The 22,160-nt window shown below is 40.2% G+C and overlaps 1 protein-coding gene across 2 annotated transcripts in view; it reads left to right on the top strand.

The window, feature by feature from the left end:
* Window positions 1-22,160, top strand: part of LOC137324531 (putative deoxyribonuclease TATDN3) — a 51,851-nt gene that overhangs the window by 5,353 nt on the left and 24,338 nt on the right. For both annotated transcript variants that reach the window (XM_067988935.1, XM_067988934.1), the window contains exons 2-6: window positions 4,615-4,647; window positions 5,314-5,387; window positions 10,041-10,125; window positions 11,977-12,039; window positions 16,856-16,965. In XM_067988935.1, coding sequence (XP_067845036.1) covers window positions 4,615-4,647; window positions 5,314-5,387; window positions 10,041-10,125; window positions 11,977-12,039; window positions 16,856-16,965 — 365 coding nt within the window. The remainder of the gene's footprint in view (window positions 1-4,614; window positions 4,648-5,313; window positions 5,388-10,040; window positions 10,126-11,976; window positions 12,040-16,855; window positions 16,966-22,160) is intronic.

Genomic DNA, 22,160 nt, shown 5'->3' with positions numbered 1-22,160 from the left:
AACTTCTTTCAATCTTTTTACCTAAAGCTTACTTTGCCTTCCAAGCCGTGCTCTGTATTCTGTTGCATTACTCCTTAGAGACGTCCTTTCATACCTGGGTTTAAATACAGTCCAGATTGGTGGGATGAAAGTCTTCTCTCTTTGCTGCTTGTATGGATTCTGCATGAAATGATTTTGGGCAATCTCAACTCAATTCCTAATAAGCATAAGACCAAAGTGCAAAAATTGCCCACAATTTGATGCAAGTTTGCATTAAACAGACCTGCCAAGGGTTGTTTTAACAGATCCAATCTTAGGCATCTTAGGTCCCAGGACAGCAGGTCAGGAACTGCCACTCCCTCAGATGCCTCACATAGTTAAATAGTCTCTCAGCACTCGCTGTCACACACAAACAGAGGGCACTTAGGTAAGGTTCCAGAGGGCTTCAGCGACTCCTGCTGGAAGTATCCCTGTGTGCACATTAAGTGATGATCAGGCTTAGCTGTGATGCTGTTGAAGTTGAGAAGCCTGCCGATATTCACAGTCCAAGATCACACATGAATAATGACCATTTGGGTACCAGAGGGAGATGGGAGCCCATGGAACCATATCCCAGAAAAAAGTAGTTGCCTTTTAAGAAGAGAGAGGAGACAATTTGCAGAGAAAATTGGTGGAAAAATGACATCCTTTAATCTGATAAATGGAAAAAAAACTCTATAAATCAATAAAAAAACACTCTGCAAGATTGAGTGCATATCGCCTCTGGTAACAGGGAATGTTCTCTGATAATGTTGTGATTAAGCTTTAAATGGATTGTTTATCCATCTTTGCTTTATTCTGGAATCTACAGGATTTTAAAAAAAGTTAAAATGTCATGGACAGGTGCAGAAAATAATCAAAGAGCCTAATGGAATGCTGGCCTTTATATCTAGAGGACTAGAAGTTATGCTACAGCTATATAAAGCCCTGGTTAGACCACACCTGGAGTACTGTGTTCAGTTCTGGGCACCGCACATTAGGAAGGATATATTGGCCTTGGAGGGAGGGCAGTGTACATTTACTAGAATGATACCTGGACTCCAAGGGTTAAATTACGAGGAGAGATTAAGGTGTGATTTGATCGAAGTTTTCAAGATATTATGGGGAACTGATAGGGTAGATAGAGAGAAACTATTTCCGCTGGTTGGGGAGTCTAGAACTTGGGAACATAGCCTAAAAATTAGAGCCAGGACTTTCAGGAGTGAAGTTAGGAAACACTTCTACACGCAAAGGGTGGTAGAAGTGTGGAACTCTCTTCAGCAAATGGCACTAACTCAATTGTTAATTTTAAATCTGAGATGGATAGGTTTTTGTTAACCAAAGGTATTTAGGGACATGGGGCTATGGCAGATACATGGAGTTAGGTCACAGATCAGCCATGATCTCATTGAATGGCGGAATAGGCTCGAGGGGTCAGATGGCCTACTCCTTTTCCTATGTTCCTTCCTATATTCCTAAGTTTTAATGGGTAACTTCGCAAACAACCTTCCCCAGAAAGTTGCTAACAAATAACTTAACAGAATTACATTTGATGAGTCAATTGAAATTTTCAAGATGAAAATAGATAGATTTTTGATAGATAAAGGTATCAAGGATATGGAGCAAAGGCGGGTAAATGGAGTTGATGTATAGAATAAATATAAATATTTGTTAATTTAATGCTTTAGTTCTAATCCCCTATTCCCTTTTTCGTGCATTTTAAGTTTTTATCAAATCACATTTAGACTTTTTCAGTTTCCTCACAAAATCTATGAGGTTTAAAGCGTTTGTGTGAGGGCCAGCAAATATGTAAAATCTGTCGCGACAGTAAGAGAATTTCCGGCTAGGGTTAACGAACCCTTTGACAGATTTACACTGTGTAAACACAAAGAATTATCTTTTTCATAAAGTATCCTCAACTTATTAGCAAGTTATCCATCTGCTGCCCTAAAGTTAATGCATATCAGAGTGTCTTCATTCAACATTGTTGTTACTGTAGTGTGTATTCACAGACAAAATATTTTGCACAATGTTGTTTGTGTATGGAAAAATAATGCTTTTATATATCTATTTTCATGCTCCCATTTGCTATTGATAAGAGCACTAGAGGGCAGTATATACACACTTTCGTGGAGGACCACATGCTCAGTTTGAATGATATAGGGCCTTTCACAACATCTAATTGTTTCTTAAAAGAATCTAGTGCCACCACTCCACCTAGTAACCCGATCTGGCTATTGATCACCCTCTGCGTAAAGAAATATTTTCTGATACCTGTCCTAAATTTGTCAATCACAATTCTGAACCTGTACCCTCTTGCCGTACTCCCCTGGCATATCTGAAAGTATTATTTCTGGTTAATTTTATCCGTTAAATATCTTGTGTAACTCCATAAGGTCTTTTCTGTGATGTCTCTTTTCGAAGTCAAACAGCTCTATCTTATCAAGTCGTTCTTCATAGCTCTTTGCTTTGGTACCAGGTTTTAAACTTGTCGCTTTTCTCTGCTCTGAATAGCAGGTGTCCCAGCACATCTGGGGCACACCACGTAATACCTCCCCATTGCGACATAACTGCTCTTATGACTACCCTCTGCTTCCTTCTCTTTAGACAGTTATTAATCCATGTCTATGCCTCAGTCTTGATACCTATTGACCTTAGTTTGTAAAGGAGTTGCTCGTATGGTGTTGAAAAGTTGAGGTACACTACATGACACTGCATCCCCCTTCCCCCTGTCAATTTGGGATGTTACCTCCTCACAAGTCCACAAGGCTAGTCAGGCAAAATCTACCCCTCTAAAGCCATGTTGGCTATCATTTGTTAGATTATTTTCATATATTGATTCCATTATTTTCCAGTTATTGAAATCAGACTAATGGGTCTGTAGATGCCAAATATGGTCAATGTTTTCCTTTTGAATATGGGAACTACGTTTGCCTGTTTTTAATTGGTTTAACCTCCCCAGGATGATTTTCACATGCTGCAGCACCTAACTTGGCTCTCAATGAAAAAATTTATATATTTTTTAATACAACTGCATTCATTTTGTGCAAAATATTGCATTTATTAATAAATAGATGTTATAACAATATTATTGCTCTTTTACAGTATTTTGGGAACTTGGTAGAGTGACCTCACTGGTTCTAAACCTGTAATGTGCCTTCAGTCATAAAATGTAGTACACTGTCAGCTTGTTGCCAGCTTGGCTCAGTTGGTAGCAATCTCACTTCTCAGTCAGAAGGTTGAGAGTTCAAGCCTCACGACAGAATTGAGTACATAATCGAGACTGACACTTCAGTGCAGCCCGTTGGAAGTGCTGTGGTCTTTACTTTAAGATGAGACTTAAAATCAAGGTGGGCATAAAAAGTTGCATGGGAGCAGAGTTCTCTTGGTGTCATGGCCAAGATTTCCCTTTCAACCAACAATACCAAGAAACTGATAAAATGATTGTTTATCTCAGTGGTGTCTGTGCGCAAATTGACTGCTATGTTTGCCTACAAAACAACAGTAACTGTACTTCAAAAAAAATTATTATTTGGCTGTGAAATGATTTGGGATGTCCTGAGGATGTGAAAGATCCTATATAAATGTAAGTTCTTTAACGTATAGAGGGAAAGCTACAAATATATTTCTTGTGAAATCCCTCACAATGCTGCTTATTGTATTAAGCAAAATGACCTGTAAACTGATTTCAACTGACATATCTAGTTTTGTAATGGTTATCAACTCATAGTCTAAACATACTTTGGGTAATTTTTTTTTTACCTTGTTCAAACAGAGGGATGCAACACTGTTCAACTTTTGGCACCCAGTTTCAATATTAGACCATCCCACGTCAGGTGTTACATGGATCACGTGCAAAGTAAAGCGCTCCCTCTCTCTTCCCCTCTCTCTCTCTCTCTCTCTCTCCCCCCTCTCCCCCCTCTCTCTCTCCTCTGCCATAGCCCTAACCTCAAAAGAATTACCCAGTACTGCACCAATGTGATTATTTCCATTTCATATACTGACCATCCTGATGAGACCACCAATTCATGCACAGTTTTACTCATGTGCATTAGAAACTGTACTGATGCCATCCAGACTCGTTTCACACAGGATTCTTACAGCCTGGAGAAAGAAGAGGCTTTTGTCCCATCAGTATGGGTTGTATTTAAACTCAAGTCCCAGAGATGAAAGGACAGAATTCAGAGACTAATTCACTATACCACCGAGTGCCACACATAGTACTCTAACTCTATTTTAATTGGTAATTCAAGAGCTGAATAGTTTTTGGAGCCAGTCATGATTTTCTGTCTGCAGGCGTATGATCCTTTAGAAGTGTAATGTCCTGATGTTGACCTCTCTGAGGCCAGACTGTCAACTGTGACACCTTTGAAAGGATACATGCAAGACACAAGTCTTTTTAATTCTATAGATGTGTTAGATTGTCTGGAAAGATGCTATACCTCCATAATGGCATTCAGTAGAAGTAAAATATACAACATAGTTCATATATGAAGACTGCTGTCGGTAACGACCAACAATATTTTAAATTTACTTAATTATCTTGGTTAAACTAACTTTGGTAAAGTCATTATTAGGCTATTAACATCATTACTGACATTGTTACTTTTATTTTAGGATATTGATGCAGTGATAGAGCAAGCTAAGAAGGTACAGTGTTAATTTATTTCAATTAATCAATTCTTAGATTAAATAAAACACAAAGAAAGACATGTTCATTTGCACATAAGCATCAAAGAACAAGTATTCCTAAATTGGCACTGCTGGTATTACAGTTACTAATAGTTGTCAGAAATTTCCTCCGAGCTTCTCCTGTTCACCGCTGTAACTTCTCTGGAAATGCAGTAGAAATCCCATTTACACGCATAACGGGCTTCCACCACATTTCCGGCAAAATTATGGCAGTGGAGCGTGAGCAGCTCTGAGGAAATTCCCAGCTTATGATTTAATACAACAACGTGCTATATATGAATATTACCCCATCTGGACCAACATTTTCAATGTGGACTATTTGATGAGACTGCAACCACGTGTTTCTGCCCAAGTGCAGTCTGACCCTGTTTCACTGACAGCTCATTGTACAGTAAACAATGCAATAGGCTCATTATCATAGCTGTCACTCCAGCAGATAAGGAGAAAATTGTGACAAGCTGGTTTAGCACCTGAGCTGGTATGTTACCGTGCCTGTTGAATGTGCAGTCTTTAATTAGAGCTGGGCAGCAGTGTTTCTATTTTGGATTACATCTTGCTTGCATACAAACAGCTGTTGCTGATGTGAATATGGTTGTCACTTATAGCATTTTTTGTTCTTTACAGGCTGGACTTCTAGCTCTTGTGGCAGTAGCAGAGCATTCTGGAGAATTTGAAAGGCTAATGGAGCTTTCAGGCATGTATGTATATCTTGTCTTTTACACATTTATTTGTACAATGTCCAAACCCTAAAGCCTCCCTGATAATTCAGTGGATAAAGGTATCATGTGATGTGGTACTGAGTCATATTAACTAGGCAGGTCTTAGGTTTCATCCCTAGTCTGTACTGAATAACTGACTTCAGCTGAGATTTAGCAGAGGTGTTACTTTTGGCCTCATTATGGCTGGGCTAGGAACGAGAAAAAGAAATCAGCCAACACTCCTGCATTTGATCGCTATCCAGTGACCCCCTAAAGGAAACCATGCGTATGGACATTGGACGAGGCTGAGATTAAGCTTGGTTCCCCTAAGCCAGATGCTCCATCGACACTCACAGGAAGAATGGTCGCTTAAATGAGGAACTAGAGGATTGTGCCATCCATGGAACCCAGCGAAGAAAATCTCCAAATTTTCCTGTTTCCTTCATGCGCATACTCATTTCTTTTAAACTTGTATTGGATGCCACTGTGTGATGCATACCTGTTCCTGTAAATTCAGATTTTGATTTAGAGCTGTCTGAATGTGCAAATGTCTGTTTTGAAGTGTTCACTGCTTTGATTTTTAAAGGGAGGTGAAGAAAAACTTTAGTCAAAAACTGTCAATAAAAGTGACAGTTGTGTTCCATGGTGGCAGTATGTATGTCTCTACAGTTATAGAAGACAGCCACAATTTCTTTTTTAAAGGATTGAGGTGCCCAGATTAAACTAGCAACAAGTAATTTAATCTGCTCAAAATATGCTCCTGATTTTAAAGACCAAAATAACCTGACACGGAACCATTTGGGCATCAGTTAGATAGTGCTCAGACCATACCTGAAGGAAATCACTTGTGCTAATGATTCATGGTGAACATATATCTTTACTATAAGTGAGCCATTGCTGGAAACTACATCTTCAGGGTTGATATTGCAGCATAATTGCTTCCACAACCTCATCTGAATGTGGCCTCCTGTGCAACACTCCTTCCTTCGCCCCTACCTTTGGTGGCCATGCTTTCAGCCACCTAGGCCCCATGCTCTAAACTTCCCTCCCTAAACCTCTCCACCTTCATCTCCTCCTTTACAATTCTCCTTAAATTCCACCTCTTTGACCAAGCTTTTGGTCATCCTATCTAAAATCTTCTTCTTTGTCTGAGTGCCCTTTATAAATTACACCTCTGTAAATCACCTTGGGACTTTTTATTTACTGTAAAGGTGCAATATAAATACAAGTTGTTGTTGCAATATTCAGTTTCCTTGTCATCAAATGTTTTAATGGAATGGCGCAAAATTTTATTTACATGTTGTTCTTAACAAATTCTGTAAAAATTCAAATAAACTGCAAATCTATCAGCATGATTTAAATTCTTGTTCTGCTTTTCAAACTGACTTATCAAAACAGGTCAAGGCTATATCATGTGATTTAATAATAAGTAACATAAGAGTACCACAAGGGCAAAATGACCTGCTTGATAGAAGAAAAGTTACACTATTTCATTTGGAGATCCAAGTATAATGTGTCATCCTCTTGAGCTCCATCATGGCGAGTCCACTCCATTTGGAACAAAGGCGGATATTTAGGAATAAGCTAGCTTAGAGATTGTGAATCAAATTTTATGAGAAGGCTATTGAAACTTATAGCCCATGTCAGCGATTTCAAAGGTAATAACTTTTTGGCAAAAACCTCAGTACTTTTTTTCAATTTTCTCCCTTCTGTTTTTTAAGGTGTTGACACTTTTGGATATTATTCTTTAGGGTACTCTTGTCTTGGTGTTGGCAGCTCTTTTGATTCAATGGCCACTCTTCAGAGATGAGTCTTGACAGTGACTATTCAAAGGCTATTAAACCATTGGGGACATCGCAGAAGGGCTGAATCCTCTTCTTGTTGTGTAAATGAAAATCGGGCGGTTTCTATAACAGGTGGCCGATTGCAATGCCAGTTTTATGCCTGGACGTCAAGTTGAAAATCTACCCTGATATTTGCAAAACTTGCATTTTCTAGAAGTAGTCACTTGTTAGAGATCAGGAGGACATGGCATAGCTAATTTCTACCCCTCTCCCAGGAAGGAGAAAATTAGCTATGATTCTTGCTCCTCAGGGCAATTGTAGTGCTTCCACCATTGTTCTGGCTGAGATGGCCTAACAACACAAACCATAAATTCCAGCTGGTATTATCCTGGTCTGTTTGGCTCAGTATCACATCATATGGTACATTTACCTACAGAATCATTAAGATGCACAGTGCTCTTAAAGGACTTTTGGTTGGAATGTTGACAGCAGAAATTTTTCTTCAATAAAATAAATTATGGAGTAACTAGTACATGTTAGTTTACAATTTAGTGGTGTGGTTTTCCAGTACCAGTTGGTACAGGTATTCATCATTTTCTGTCTCCCAATATTAATGACTAATATGTCTGTTCTGTTTGCTTTCATAGTTCCTCGCCATCCTGTGTTATCATCAATCCCACGTCTATCTAATTGTCTCACCTAATATCACAAATACTTTTAAATGTTCTTTTATTGTTATTTGGTCTCATAGCTCTTCCCCACCTTGTGTTATCACCAATCCCACATTTTTATACAAGGCACCTATCTAATTGTCTCCCTCAATATCACAAATACTTTTAATTGTTTTTTTTATTCTTATTTGATCTCTCAGCTCCTCCCCACCCTGTGTTTTCTCTAATTGCACATTTTTATACAGCATCCTTTCTAATTGTCTCCCCTAAAACATAAAAACTCTTAATTACTCTTTTATTGTTGTTTGCTCAATTTGCAGAGATAACTGTAGATTCGAGCTCCTTTGCTTTGATGATGCTAGTTTCTAACTGGTCTAGAGAGAACGGCCCATATTGGTCATGTCTGAACTTGAATGATGCTATGGCACACTGATTAGAAATACCAAACATATATAATTACTGTCAACAAATCCAGTCACTGAATCCATAAAGTTTGCAAATGCAATCTAGAAGCATACTGGGCCCTGGCCAGGGGATAGAAAATTGTTCCTTTGACTTCAGACAAGAAGGAAATTTACTAAAGTTGTAAGTCTGGCAGAATATTTTTGTATTATCCTGGTAGGTTAGTACTTCCCTAATATAATCTGTGTATTATGATTGTATTTCACAATTTGGCCTACTCTAGTTTGAACAGAAGCAGAGAGCTTTATAATGGAATGGGTAAAAGCACTGTGTGATGTGTATTGAGTTTTACATACAAGGAAGCAAGATTTAATTTCTGATTTGTGGTGAGTCATTGATTTAAGCCAGTGGGATCACCGCAATTGGCTTCGGTCTTCCCAGGGTATGAAGGAAAAGCCTGATCCGCCATCCAGTGACTCCTGCTGGAAGAGTATGCATGTATAGATATTGGGAGTAGACAGTATCAGAGTAAACTCCATTCTGGTGCCTCACATCTGTCAAGTAAACTGCTGACACTCATTGATTAATGATGCACATGAAGAATGATTTTGATGGGATGCTGGTGCTCACGGAACTGTACCCAGTATGAATCACTGCCTTTCAAAGGAGAAAAACAGTAGTCTTGAGCAAGCAGACTCAAAGGTCTTGAACTAACTTGTGTTTGAGAAAAACATTTGATCATTTGCCCCATGGCTGTATCTTTTTTGGCAATTTTTCATTTTATTTGTTTGAAGGACCTTCAGCTGTAATTTTTTAGGATAGAATGTTCTTTTGATAAAATGAGTGATAGTGCAGCTGAAGCACATATCCTTTTGACCAGTATAAGGTAATTTTTATCCTGTACCGCTTGGACATCTGTGGTATCGATCTATTTTGTGGTTGCTAACATCAGTGATCAGTGTTTTGGACAGTTCGTTCTCAATTCCTCCCAGTCCTGCTCCACCCATATGCTGTGGTATGCACATTTTGTAAAGTTACATGTAGATTCGCACTCCTTTGATATGAAGATGCTACTTTCTCACCACCGTGGAGGAAACCACCCATATATTCCTGCCAGAGCTTGCACAGTATTGACTGATGTGTGGAAATATTTAAACTTGTACAGACATGACAAGATAAACATTGCAAACAGATCTATTCACACAATCCATGTTGTTTGAAAATGTAATCCAGAAGCATATGTCAAAATAATGTTGCAAGAAAGTGAAGCACTTATACTACACCAAGCAGGCTTTTGACACCAAAATCAAATCATGCAGACATATCATTAATCAATCTTACTTTTTAGGTGGATAGGGTATGACCTGTAGATTTCTGGTATTTGATGGATTTTAAATGTTTATGGCACCCAACACATATCAAATGGCTGACCTCAAACAGATAGCTTGCAACATTATGAGACTGCAAACTCCCATGCATTAACATCTCAGAAACATGAGGGAATCGCTGATGAAATTAACTTGTAAGTAAAGGCGAACAACAGCACTCTGTGATACTGGGTAAGCAATGCTTGTGTAGCCTGATACAACTGTTGAAAGAAAAATGGTGTTTAAACAGCCTAAACCATAACAGCCCCAGTAAAGTGAACTAAATGCAGGTTATGTCATAATGAAGATTTCATGACTGAAAACAGTGTAGAAAAGCAATATAGCGCTCCTTCCATGTACCATCTTTGCTTCCCCCTTATGTAGCTTATACTTCTTATTCTTAAAATAACTTTTAATATTTATTTTCAGGTACTCTGGGTTTGTGCTACCATGTCTTGGTGTTCATCCAGTGCAAGGAAATCCACCACAAGAACAACGTAGTGCCACTCTTCAGGTAATCTCAAGGCAAAATTCCAAAATCAGTGTCATGTTCCAAGATTTTTGCCTAATTGACATAGGACGAATTTTAGGCTAATTTATATAAAGGTGCTGTATTTAGTTAGTCACATGCTAACTGGGAATATGGATTAGATTCATCAGCCAATCATTGGCTTCATTGTGTACCATCTACAGGATGCACTACAGCAACTCGCCAAGGCTTCTTCGACAGCACCTCCCAAACCCACAACCTCTACCACCTAGAAGGACAAGGGCAGCAGGCACATGGGAACAACACCACCTGCATGTTCCCCTCCAAGTCACACACCATCCCGACTTGGAATTATGTCGACGTTCCTTCATCGTCGCTGGGTTAAAATCCTGGAACTCCCTACCCAACAGCACTGTGGGAGAACTTTCACCACACGGACTGCAGGGGTTCAAGAAGGCGGCTCACCACCACCTTCTCAAGGGCAATTAGGGATGGGCAATAAATGCTGGCCTTGCCAGCGACACCCACGTCCCATGAACGAATAAAAAAAAAGCCAGGACTAGATAAAGTGACTAACAGAATGGTGTTTCTCACATGCCATATCAATTTAATGATGTGGAGATGCCGGTGATGGACTGGGGTTGACAATTGTAAACAATTTTACAACACCAAGTTATAGTCCAGCAATTTTATTTTAAATTCACAAGCTTTCGGAGGCTTCCTCCTTCCTCAGGTGAACGTTCACCTGAGGAAGGAGGTAGCCTCCGAAAGCTTGTGAATTTAAAATAAAATTGCTGGACTATAACTTGGTGTTGTAAAATTGTTTACAAATATCAATTTAAGACAGTGGGTTCATTTGCATATTCCAGAGAGGAAATTAGATGTGATGTTAGAATGGTTTCCAGTTATTGAGCTCAGTAGAAATTTTAGGTAAACACGCTGTGTAGATGCCATGGAGGAATGGTTTCTGATTTGAGTTAGTAGTTTTTATTGGCAGCTCAACAAACCAATCCCTAACATAGCTGGGGCAGAGTTAGAGGTCATGTTTTTGGCTTCTTTTCTAGCTGGAACAAAAACAGTCTGCTCAAGTTTGGATTGGAAATGGTCAGGGAGGCAAAGAGATTTTGCTCTCTAGTCAGCCTGTGAGAGATAGAGAATCTCATGGCTGAGATACGAACACCTATGTTCTTTGAGAGAAAGGTTAGTGCCAGCAAATTTCAGAGATTGCTATTCTGAAAAGTGGATTTAGACCATTGAAAGAGATAGAGTGGCTTGCTTTGTTGTTTTGCATGTTCCAAGGAGCAATATGAAATAGGTTGAATCTCACTGAAAAATGTATTCTGTTCAGTTCTATATTTGTTGTAAAATAAACCAGTATCTTGGTTTATAATTGGCCTCATGTCATTAGAATGTTTATCAGCCCACCTTCTGGAAGATAGGTGAAATGCATGTGAGGGCATGTACGAGATTGCAGGAGTCTTGTTGTTACAGCTCCCTGAGTCATATAACGGAAAAGGTAAACTCCTGGTCGTAGGGGGCACAGGGTGTGCTTATTGGAGTGTCCACTGATGGCGATCCCAAGAATAATTAGTACAGACCCAAAATTTGTAACAGTCAGTTAATATACAGAAAGGGGCAGTAGCTAAATATTCAAGGTTATGCACAAATTAATTTTAAAATAACAGTATTTGACCTACCTGTTAGCAAAATTCTATTAATATAAGCAAACATTTTCTAAAACCAATATAGTTTTCTACTCTTTGGTGAGAATAATTGTGTTTTTCTTTGGTCATCTCTTTCAGAAACATGTATTGGTCTCATCAGTTTATTTTGGCTTGTTTTCTTTCTCTTTATTAATCATTTTCTCTCCTCCAGGATTTGCAGGCTGCACTTCCACTAATAGAAAAATATAAAGAATGTTTGCTGGCAATTGGAGAGGTAATGTACAATTCAACATTTCAAATATTCTACTCTACTCTTGGAATATAAATCTTGGTTACAAGGAAATCACACAATCATGTTGTATCCACTAGCAGTGAATTGTCTGACTGAAATGAGGTTAGGTGATGTCACTATTAAAAACCACCATGTTACTGCACCAACGGTGCTGTGCATTGCTGCCCCCAAAAAAACAAAATGTATAGAGGATACGTGAGTGAGTTACGCAGGCCTGACTCACTGGTGGTTTACTTTTATATAATATCAACGTGCATTTATATGACGCCTTTAAAGTGGAGAAAACGTCCCATGTAATCCCATTGTGTAACTTTTATATCCCTGTAATTTTAGCGATTTGAGTTGAGTTAGTTTTTAAAAATTTGAGAGTCCTTTCAGAAAATAATATTTTGGGATACAGTGTATGAGTAATTTGAGACATGTCATGTGGTAAGTGTAGCATGCTTGGGAGGAAAAAGGTGACTTTGGACCTATGGTTCCCAATGCTCTCCACCATTGGGGTTTTCCGCGTGTCATTTCTGGGTCTGTTGTAGACTAATTGATAGAGATTGATTGCAATGATTAGTCAACAACTCTATTATCATTGTATCACGTGACTACCAGGATAGTAGAAGGCGAACTAGATGGATATTGGTCTTTTTTCGTCTCACTGTTCCTATGAAAGTAATGCAATGGCGTACCCACTGGATGTTTCACTGTGCCTGATCATGATGGATGGGGTCAGTTCATGGGTTAGGATTAGGGTGTGTACATTTTGCACACCTCCCCAGCCATTCACTCATTAACTTCTCAAGGATCAAAACAGCAATTCCCAAACACAACTCGGTTATAATGTCCTCTTCTTCTGCTTGTCCTTTTAAAATTTTTTTCATTCTTTTCTGTCTCTATTTTTCTCTCTCTCTTAATCCACTTTCTTTCCCTCTCTATATTCCACTTTCTGTCTCTCTATATTTTGTTTCACTTTAATTCACCCATTCAACTTCTTCATCTTTCATTCTGTTTCTTTCTCTGTCCTTTTCTTTCATTGGTCAGGGAGATAAGCCATTGGCCACAGTCACATCTATGGTCCAGATGTGACATTGACATCGATGCGCCGTTATCGTTCCAGCAATATGCGGCCTAAATATAGTACAACGTCTGTGGTGAGCATAAAAGTCCAATTAACGCCCTTTGCCGCCAAACCGCCATTGTAGCAACATCTAGCCCATTAAATTTAATAGTTCTGTTGTTAAAAAGAAACTATTGGCTTTGAGACGAATCAGAGAGACAAATTTTCTGGCTTCATTAGTTAAAGTATATAAGCCCTTAAACTGCCCAATTTCAGTCTGGAGTATTATCCAAATAACAAAATAATCTAAAAATAATACATTTGGAAACTAAAAATAATACACACACAAAGCTGCATCTGGCAAAGTAATCCCAAAATATTTTTAATACTGAATTATTAGAGCAGATTTTTTCTTGCAAAAAAATTCATAGAATCATATAGCACAGAAGGAGGCCATTAGGCCCATCGTGCCTGTGCCGGCTCTTTGAAAGAGCAAAATAATCCCACTACCCTGCCCTTTCCCCATAGTGCTGCAAATTTTTCCCATTCAAGTATATATCCAATTCCATTTTGAAAGTTACTATTGAACCTGCTTCCACCACCCTTTCAGGCAGTGCATTCCAGATCATAACAACTCGCTGCGAAAAAAAAGTCTCCTCTTCTGCCCTCTGATTCGTTTGCCAATTATCTTAAATCTATGTCCACTGGTTACTAGCCCTCCTGCCAGTGGAAACAGTTTCTCCTTCAAAGCCCATTATAATTTTGAACACCTCTATTAAATCTTCCCTTAACCTTCTCCACTCTAAGAAGAACAATTCCAGTTTCTTTAGTCTCTCCACATAACTGAAGTTCTTAATCCGTGGTATCATTCTGGTAAATCTCCTTTGCACCCTCTCAAAGGCCTTGACATCCTTCCAAAAGTGTGGTGCCCAGAATTGGATATAATATTTAACAGCTTTATCAACTTTTATATATATTTATATATGTGAACCCCCAGGTCTCTCCGTTCCTGCACCCCCTTTTAGTTTACATTGCCTCTCCTCATTCTTCCTTCCAAAATGCCTCACATTCTTTTATTCAACAGCGCAAAGTATTATTTTGTGCTGCTAAAAAAAATTAAGAACATTTAAACTTCCATTGTCCTTTTGCATTGGTGCATTGAAGTTATATCAATGCAATGAGCAGGAAATGGTTCGCACAGCTTGGTATGAAAGAGAAAACCTCCTCTTGGTTGACAAAGAAACAATAACATTAAAAAATAAATCAACTGGAACCATTGCCATTGTCGTATGTAAGTTTTAAAAAAAATATATGAATGTTACAGAGGTAGTTGAGTGTGTGTAATTTTTTGGGGTCAAAGCTTAACATCTATTAAAATTATGGTTGTGACGTTTTAGGTGTTGTACTAATGTAGCCTCAGCCACCTCAATGTTGCACTGCTGCACAATATGACGTTGATCATCAGTGGTAAAGATCTTTAGAGCATGACTTCTATTAAATCTATTAGAAAAAGTTTGTTTGTATGTTTATAATGCTACTCTAGTTTGCCAGGTTGTTGCCTAGCAACCACAAAAAAGTGCTAATGAATCACTGAGGAACAAGATTTTTGAGTGTACAGTCATCCAGTGAGAAAAACTCGTGGTGTTGAGAGTCCTCCACTGGGGGGCAGCTGGTTAATGGTTGCGTAAGATCAGCCTTTTAGAGATTCCAATGGATTTTAAACACCAGCAAAACCCATTACTGCAGTGGAACCATCAATGTTGGTTTTCATTGCATTCCTATGTTAAGTATGATAACAACAGATCTGAAAAATGCTAGATTTAGCATGTCGTAAATGGTTGTATAAAAATCCCAATGTCAACAATTCTATAGTAGCTCCTACTCCTGTGTTAATTGCAGCAATGTTGAGCCATGAATCATCTCCAAGTCAAAATTGCACAAAAGCTCCATTTGTTCAGATCACAAATATTAACAATGGAGGAAGTAAGCCAAAAAGAATGTGATAAAATAGCTCATTCTACTGACAGTCCAAACAAACATTAATAATTGACCACAAGTAAAAATGAAATCGTCAATATTAGCTTTTAACAAATCACCTTTACTCAAGACCTCTACACATAACTGCTCCAGTGATAACCATCTGAATTCAGCTTGTTACATTTGCCGCAATGGTGCTGTTATAAAGATCAACATTCTTAAGACTTGAAAAAAAGACTTACTGCATTGTATGGGTTTAAAAGAATAAGGGTGGGGTTAGGGAGTAACATAAAAGAAATTCTTGGTCCCAGATATACTTACTCAGGAATGAATATGGCAGTGTTTTTTTTTCCAACGTTTATTTTACTAGGCTTGAAACCATTTTCTGTAGCTATCAGCAGTGTTAGTGCACTTACTGCTGACCTGGTAATATCTGTATTAAGTGATGAACAAATTTAAGTTTAAAACTGACAAAAAAAATGCAGTTGATCAGGATATTAGTTGCATTGTACATACATCTGAATCAAACAGCTTGGCTGTTTGTTTGGCTTTTATAATCAACAGCACACAAACCCAAACACTTATCCATTGAGTCATCCATTTTTCACAGTAAATAAAGCTTCTGAATGTTCTGATTTCACCATCAATCAGACAATTAAATAATTTAAAGTCTGAGTGTAAGAAAGTTGTTTGTACAACACCAATTTAAAAAAAACAGGATATGAACACCTAAGTGAGCCATGCGTACAACAATTTTTTAACATTTTAAACACCAGCAAAACCCATTACTGCAGTGGAACCATCAATGTTGGTTTTCATTGCATTCCTATGTTAAGTATGATACAACAGATCTGAAAAATGCTCGATTTAGCATGTCGTAAATGGTTGTATAAAAATCCCAATGTCAACAATTCTATAGTAGCTCCTACTCCTGTGTTAATTGCAGCAATGTTGAGCCATGAATCATCTCCAAGTGTTTGGGTTTGTGTGCTGTTGATTATAAAAGCCAAACAAACAGCCAGCTGTTTGATTCAGATGTATGTACAATGCAACTAATATCCTGATCAACTGCATTTTTTTTGTCAGTTTTAATCCATTGTTAATATTTGTGATCTGAACAAATGGAGCTTTTGTGCAATTTTGACTTGGAGATGATTCATGGCTCAACATTGCTGCAATGTTAAAATATTGTATTTCATTCTAAAATGTAGTAGGGTTACTGTCAATACATTAGTTGATGCCTTCATTCTAAAATGTAGTAGGGTTACTGTCAATACATTAGTTGATGCCTTCAACTAATGTATTGACAGTAACCCTACTACATTTGTTCAAAACTTCCAGGCAGTTATGATAAAGCAGGGATATGAACAAGGTCAATTATTGAAAATTTTCAGATCCAGTATGAGAAGGAATATTGGACCATAAAGTAACTTTTGTAAGCAATCTTCACCTACAACACCAACTTACATTTGTATTGTGTATTTAACGTGAGGGAGTGGTTGAGCAAATTAGGATCTGCAAACATACCATGGTGGATGGCAGTTGGGAGTTTGAGGGTGCCTAAAAATATATTCACAGGATGGGCAAAGGTAGTTGCACGGATGACTAAACCTCTAAATTGTAAAGCCTGCTGTAAAGAGAAGCCACATAGATATTAATGGACTGAAAATAATATTTCTAATTTTATGTTGATATAGAAGATCAATATGTAAAATCTGAGAATGTAATTGTGTACCAAAAAGTCTCTCATGTTGGCCTCTGATTTTATTCAAGGTTGGATTGGATTTCACCCCACGATTTGCCAACACTGAGGCACAGAAGAATGAACAGAGAAAGGTCTTCGTTGAACAGATTGAAATTGCAAAGCAGCTGGATTTACCTTTGTAATGTAAAACCTCTTTTCTATGTGAATTGGGAGATGGGTGTAGGAAAGTCCAAGCTACTTGCCATCTATGTATGGCAACAAGAAATGGTTTTACAGGCTGGCAGTTAGATTTAATCAGCTATTTGATACTATATCTATCTAGTATAATAGTACCTTGAGACAAACTACCTATATGTTCTCCCAAAACTCGCCCATCCATTTTGTTTACAGCTGTTAGTAATAATTGTACAGTATTTAAGTTGCAATTGCAATTTCCTTTGGGCAGGTACATAATATAAGCACATCTTAGAATCTGTATAATAAAATCCTTTACAGCAGGATGGCAAATAGTCTGTGGCCCCATAATTCCTGGCTTGAGGGAGGGCGGAAATCGGGATTTGCACCTTTGCGGGACCGTGATTTTCTGACACAGCCAATTCACGCTGAGATTCCACTAGATAAACGCTGCGATGGTAGTGCAGGCTGACGAAGCACGGGATGACATCACCTATCCTGAATGCCAGGACTTCTGCCTTCTCATCCACCCGTGAAAATATACGCCATGGTTTAAAAGGTGCATTTCGCCAGGACCCATTCATCAAAGCAGAAGTACTTTGTTAAAGGGACACTGCTCGCTGAGATTGCTTATAGAGACTTTCGGCTGAATCTTGGGACTCACAGCACATATTGGAAAAACAAATTCACTGTTATATTCAGGAATCCTTCCCCTACACAGGATCTCTGTCTCAGGATGCTGTGCTTCATTCCTTTAAGACCTTCCTTAAAACCTACCTCTTTAAGCAACCTTCTAGTCACCCCTCCTAATACCTTCTTTGGCTAGGTGTCAATTTTTGTCTGATTACACTTCTGTGAAGTGCCTTGGGACGTTTTTCTACGTTAAAGATGCTATATAAATGCAAATTGTCGTTGTCCAGTCATGAAGCTTTGAGAATCTCTGTTCATGATGCAGACAGATCTGCAATCAAGGTCAACAGCAAGGACAGCTCTCACTGGCACAGAAAGCGACCACTGCTCTCAACTTTTATGCTACAGACTCATTCCAGGAAGCCACAGGAGACTTGGGTCAGATTAGCCAATTTTCTGTGCGATCCTCTATATCAGGCAAGTCACTAATGCCCTTTTGACAGGGCAGTTCAATTTACACAATTTGACTGTTCACTTACGCAGATGATTGAGAAAACCATCAAATTTTACAGAATTGCTGAACTCCTCAGGGTTGTCGGGGCTATTGATCGCACACATGTGGCATCAAGTGCTCCAAATGTAAATCCCTATATTTATATGGACCGCAAAGTCTTACAAATGTGCAGCAAATTTGTGATGTCAGGCACAACTCCTTGCACATGAATTCATAATATGCTAGAAACTGCCATGATGCTTTTATATTTTGTCAGTGCAGTGTCTGAACTCTTTCAACAGCAGAGGCAAGGGCCAGGATGGCTGCAGGGTGACAAGAGATATCCGCTACTCCCATGGCTCATGACACCTCTTCATAGACCACCACTGCTGCAAAGGAGCACTAAAATGCAACATATGTGAAGACAAGGATCAGTATTGAGCAAGCCATTGGGATGCTCAAAGGAAGGTTCCAGTGTCTGGATAGGTCTGAGAGTGACTGGCAGTATGCGCCCAGCATCGTTTCGCGAATTGTGGTAGCATGTTGTGTGCTTCACAACTTTCTCATCAAGAAAGGACTGATGATAGATGCCCCACAGAATATCAGACAGGCTGAAGTTGACCCTGCTGATGCTGTAGACCTTACCCATGATGAACAGGAAGCAGGTGTAATGACACTGGCTGTTAGACACCTCAGAGACAGACTATTCAAGACACATTCTCAGATGAATAGAACACTATTATTTGCAAGTTTCAGCCCGTTATAGATCTGTTTCCTCTCAAACGTTTAATGGTCTAGTCAAAATCTTGTTCCTCAGAGCTAGCTATCGCACCCTAATCCTGAGCCATAACATCAGCACATAACCTGTTCCCCGTTGTCATACAAGAGAACCAAACATCAAGCAATCCTTACATCAAATATTGAAGTGATTTATTACAACGCTTTACAAAAACATCATTTGATTCTGTCACAGTGGACACCCCCTATGACCATGTGATTTTGGGCCTGGGCAACTGCAAAAAATTATGAGCCTCTTGGGATGGAATTGTCCCTTCTCTCAAGGCCCCCAAGTCCTGGGATGCACTGTAGGGTGTTTTGGAGTTGTTCTCACCCTATTGATCGGTGCACATATCTGGTCCCCGGTATAGCCAAGGAACACTTATACCTCACGGATCGGGGGTTCAGGAAAACGGGACTTATGCTAACGCACCCGGTGATGGATCACATAGCTGAATAGCACAGAGAACACACAAACTCGGTGTTTGAATTGAATTGGAATGTTGGTTTTATTATACCGTCAACACAAAGAAAATAACGATAAAAATGGTCCTACACAGTACACTGAGTTACACACACCCACTACAGTACTTTATCCCGCTAAACTAAGAGGTTGGTGGGGACCCTGGAGACATCTATCACACACACACACACACACACACACACACACACACGTATGGTCGAGGCTCACCAATCCTTTGTACACGCAGGTCTGGCTGACCGGTTCTCACACGTATGGTTCGTTGGTTTCGCTGGAAGCTGCTCTCCTCCCTGGAGAGCACGGGTGAAAAAAATAGAAAGAAGAGCAAACCAAGAGGAGCAGAACAAGAAACAGCAAAAGCAAGACTGCAAAACAAGAGGGAGAGGGATTTTGAGCTTCCACTTATATACCCCTCTCTTACAATGGTCTTCGTCACTTAAATGAGGCACTTCCATGCCTGTTTAAACATTCTTACAAAGTCCTTAAGAATCTTTGATGGCTTTTGATGGTCTCTCACCATGTTGCAATTGCTTCTCTCGATGGGCCATTGTTCATTCCAATTTGTTGAGCACTTGCCACACAAGGCTCCATTTGTATCCAAGGTCCGAGGAGTTGATTGGTTTTGCTTTAAAACAAAGACATGGCCCCACCATGTCTGGAGCAGTTGCCTCTCTCAATGGCCAACTGCCTCTCGAATTAGTGCTGAGTGTTGACCACCTGCTGTAGGTTTTGCATTAAAACAGAGACATGTCTGAAGCAGTAATTTTTTTTTTATTCGTTCACGGGATGTGGGCGTCGCTGGCGAGGCCAGCATTTATTGCCCATCCCTAATTGCCCTTGAGAAGGTGGTGGTGAGCCGCCTTCTTGAACCGCTGCAGTCTGAGTGGTGACGGTTCTCCCACAGTGCTGTTAGGAAGGGAGTTCCAGGATTTTGACCCAGTGACAATGAAGGAACGGCGATATATTTCCAAGTCGGGATGGTATGTGACTTGGAGGGGAACGTGCAGGTGGTGTTGTTCCCATGTACCTGCTGCCCTTGTCCTTCTAGGTGGTAGAGGTCGCGGGTTTGGGAGGTGCTGTCGAAGAAGCCTTGGCGAGTTGCTGCAGTGCATCCTGTGGATGGTACACACTGCAGCCACAGTGCGCCGGTGGTGAAGGGAGTGAATGTTTAGGGTGGTGGATGGGGTGCCAATCAAGCGGGCTGCTTTATCTTGGATGGTGTCGAGCTTCTTGAGTGTTGTTGGAGCTGCACTCATCCAGGCAAGTGGAGAGTATTCCATCACACTCCTGACTTGTGCCTTGTAGATGGTGGAAAGGCTTTGGGGAGTCAGGAGGTGAGTCACTCGCCGCAGAATACCCAGCCTCTGACCTGCTCTTGTAGCCACAGTATTTATATGGCTGGTCCAGTTAAGTTTCTGGTCAATGGTGACCCCCAGGATGTTGATGGTGGGGGATTCGGCGATGGTAATGCTGTTGAATGTCAAGGGGAGGTGGTTAGACTCTCTCTTGTTGGAGATGGTCATTGCCTGGCACTTATCTGGCGCGAATGTTACTTGCCACTTATGAGCCCAAGCCTGGATGTTGTCCAGGTCTTGCTGCATGCGGGCTCGGACTGCTTCATTATTTGAGGGGTTGCGAATGGAACTGAACACTGTGCAATCATCAGCAAACATCCCAATTTCTGACCTTATGATGGAGGGAAGGTCATTGATGAAGCAGCTGAAGATGGTTGGGCCTAGGACACTGCCCTGAGGAACTCCTGCAGCAATGTCCTGGGGCTGAGATGATTGGCCTCCAACAACCACTACCATCTTCCTTTGTGCTAGGTATGACTCCAGCCACTGGAGAGTTTTCCCCTTGATTCCCATTGACCTCAATTTTACGAGGGCTCCTTGGTGCCACACTCGGTCAAATGCTGCCTTGATGTCAAGGGCAGTCACTCTCACCTCACCTCTGGAATTCAGCTCTTTTGTCCATGTTTGGACCAAGGCTGTAATGAGGTCTGGAGCTGAGTGGTCCTGGTGGAACCCAAACTGAGCATTGGTGAGCAGGTTATTGGTGAGTAAGTGCCGCTTGATAGCACTGTCGACGACACCTTCCATCACTTTGCTGATGATTGAGAGTAGACTGATGGGGCGGTAATTGGCCGGATTGGATTTGTCCTGCTTTTTGTGGACAGGACATACCTGGGCAATTTTCCACATTGTCGGGTAGATGCCAATTTTGTAGCTGTACTGGAACAGCTTGGCTAGAGGCACAGCTAGTTCTGGAGCACAAGTCTTCAGCACTACAGCTGGAATGTTGTCGGGGCCCATAGCCTTTGCTGTATCCAGTGCACTCAGCCGTTTCTTGATATCACGTGGAGTGAATCGAATTGGCCGAAGACTGGCTTCCGTGATGGTGGGGATATCGGGAGGAGGCCGAGATGGATCATCCACTCAGCACTTCTGGCTGAAGATGGTTGCAAACGCTTCAGCCTTGTCTTTTGCACTCACGTGCTGGACTCCGCCATCATTGAGGATGGGGATGTTTGCAGAGCCTCCTCCTCCCGTTAGTTGTTTAATTGTCCACCACCATTCACGACTGGATGTGGCAGGACTGCAGAGCTTTGATCTGATCCGTTGGTTGTGGAATCGCTTAGCTCTGTCTATAGCATGTTGCTTCCACTGTTTAGCATGCATGTAGTCCTGAGTTGTAGCTTCACCAGGTTGGCACCTCATTTTTCGGTACGCCTGGTGCTGCTCCTGGCATGCTCTTCTACACTCCTCATTGAACCAGGGTTGATCCCCTGGCTTGATGGTAACGGTAGAGTGAGGAA

Source organism: Heptranchias perlo, chromosome 8, assembly GCF_035084215.1.
Source record: "Heptranchias perlo isolate sHepPer1 chromosome 8, sHepPer1.hap1, whole genome shotgun sequence".
Classification (NCBI taxonomy): domain Eukaryota; kingdom Metazoa; phylum Chordata; class Chondrichthyes; order Hexanchiformes; family Hexanchidae; genus Heptranchias; species Heptranchias perlo.
This window is presented reverse-complemented; position numbering and strand designations above follow the sequence as displayed.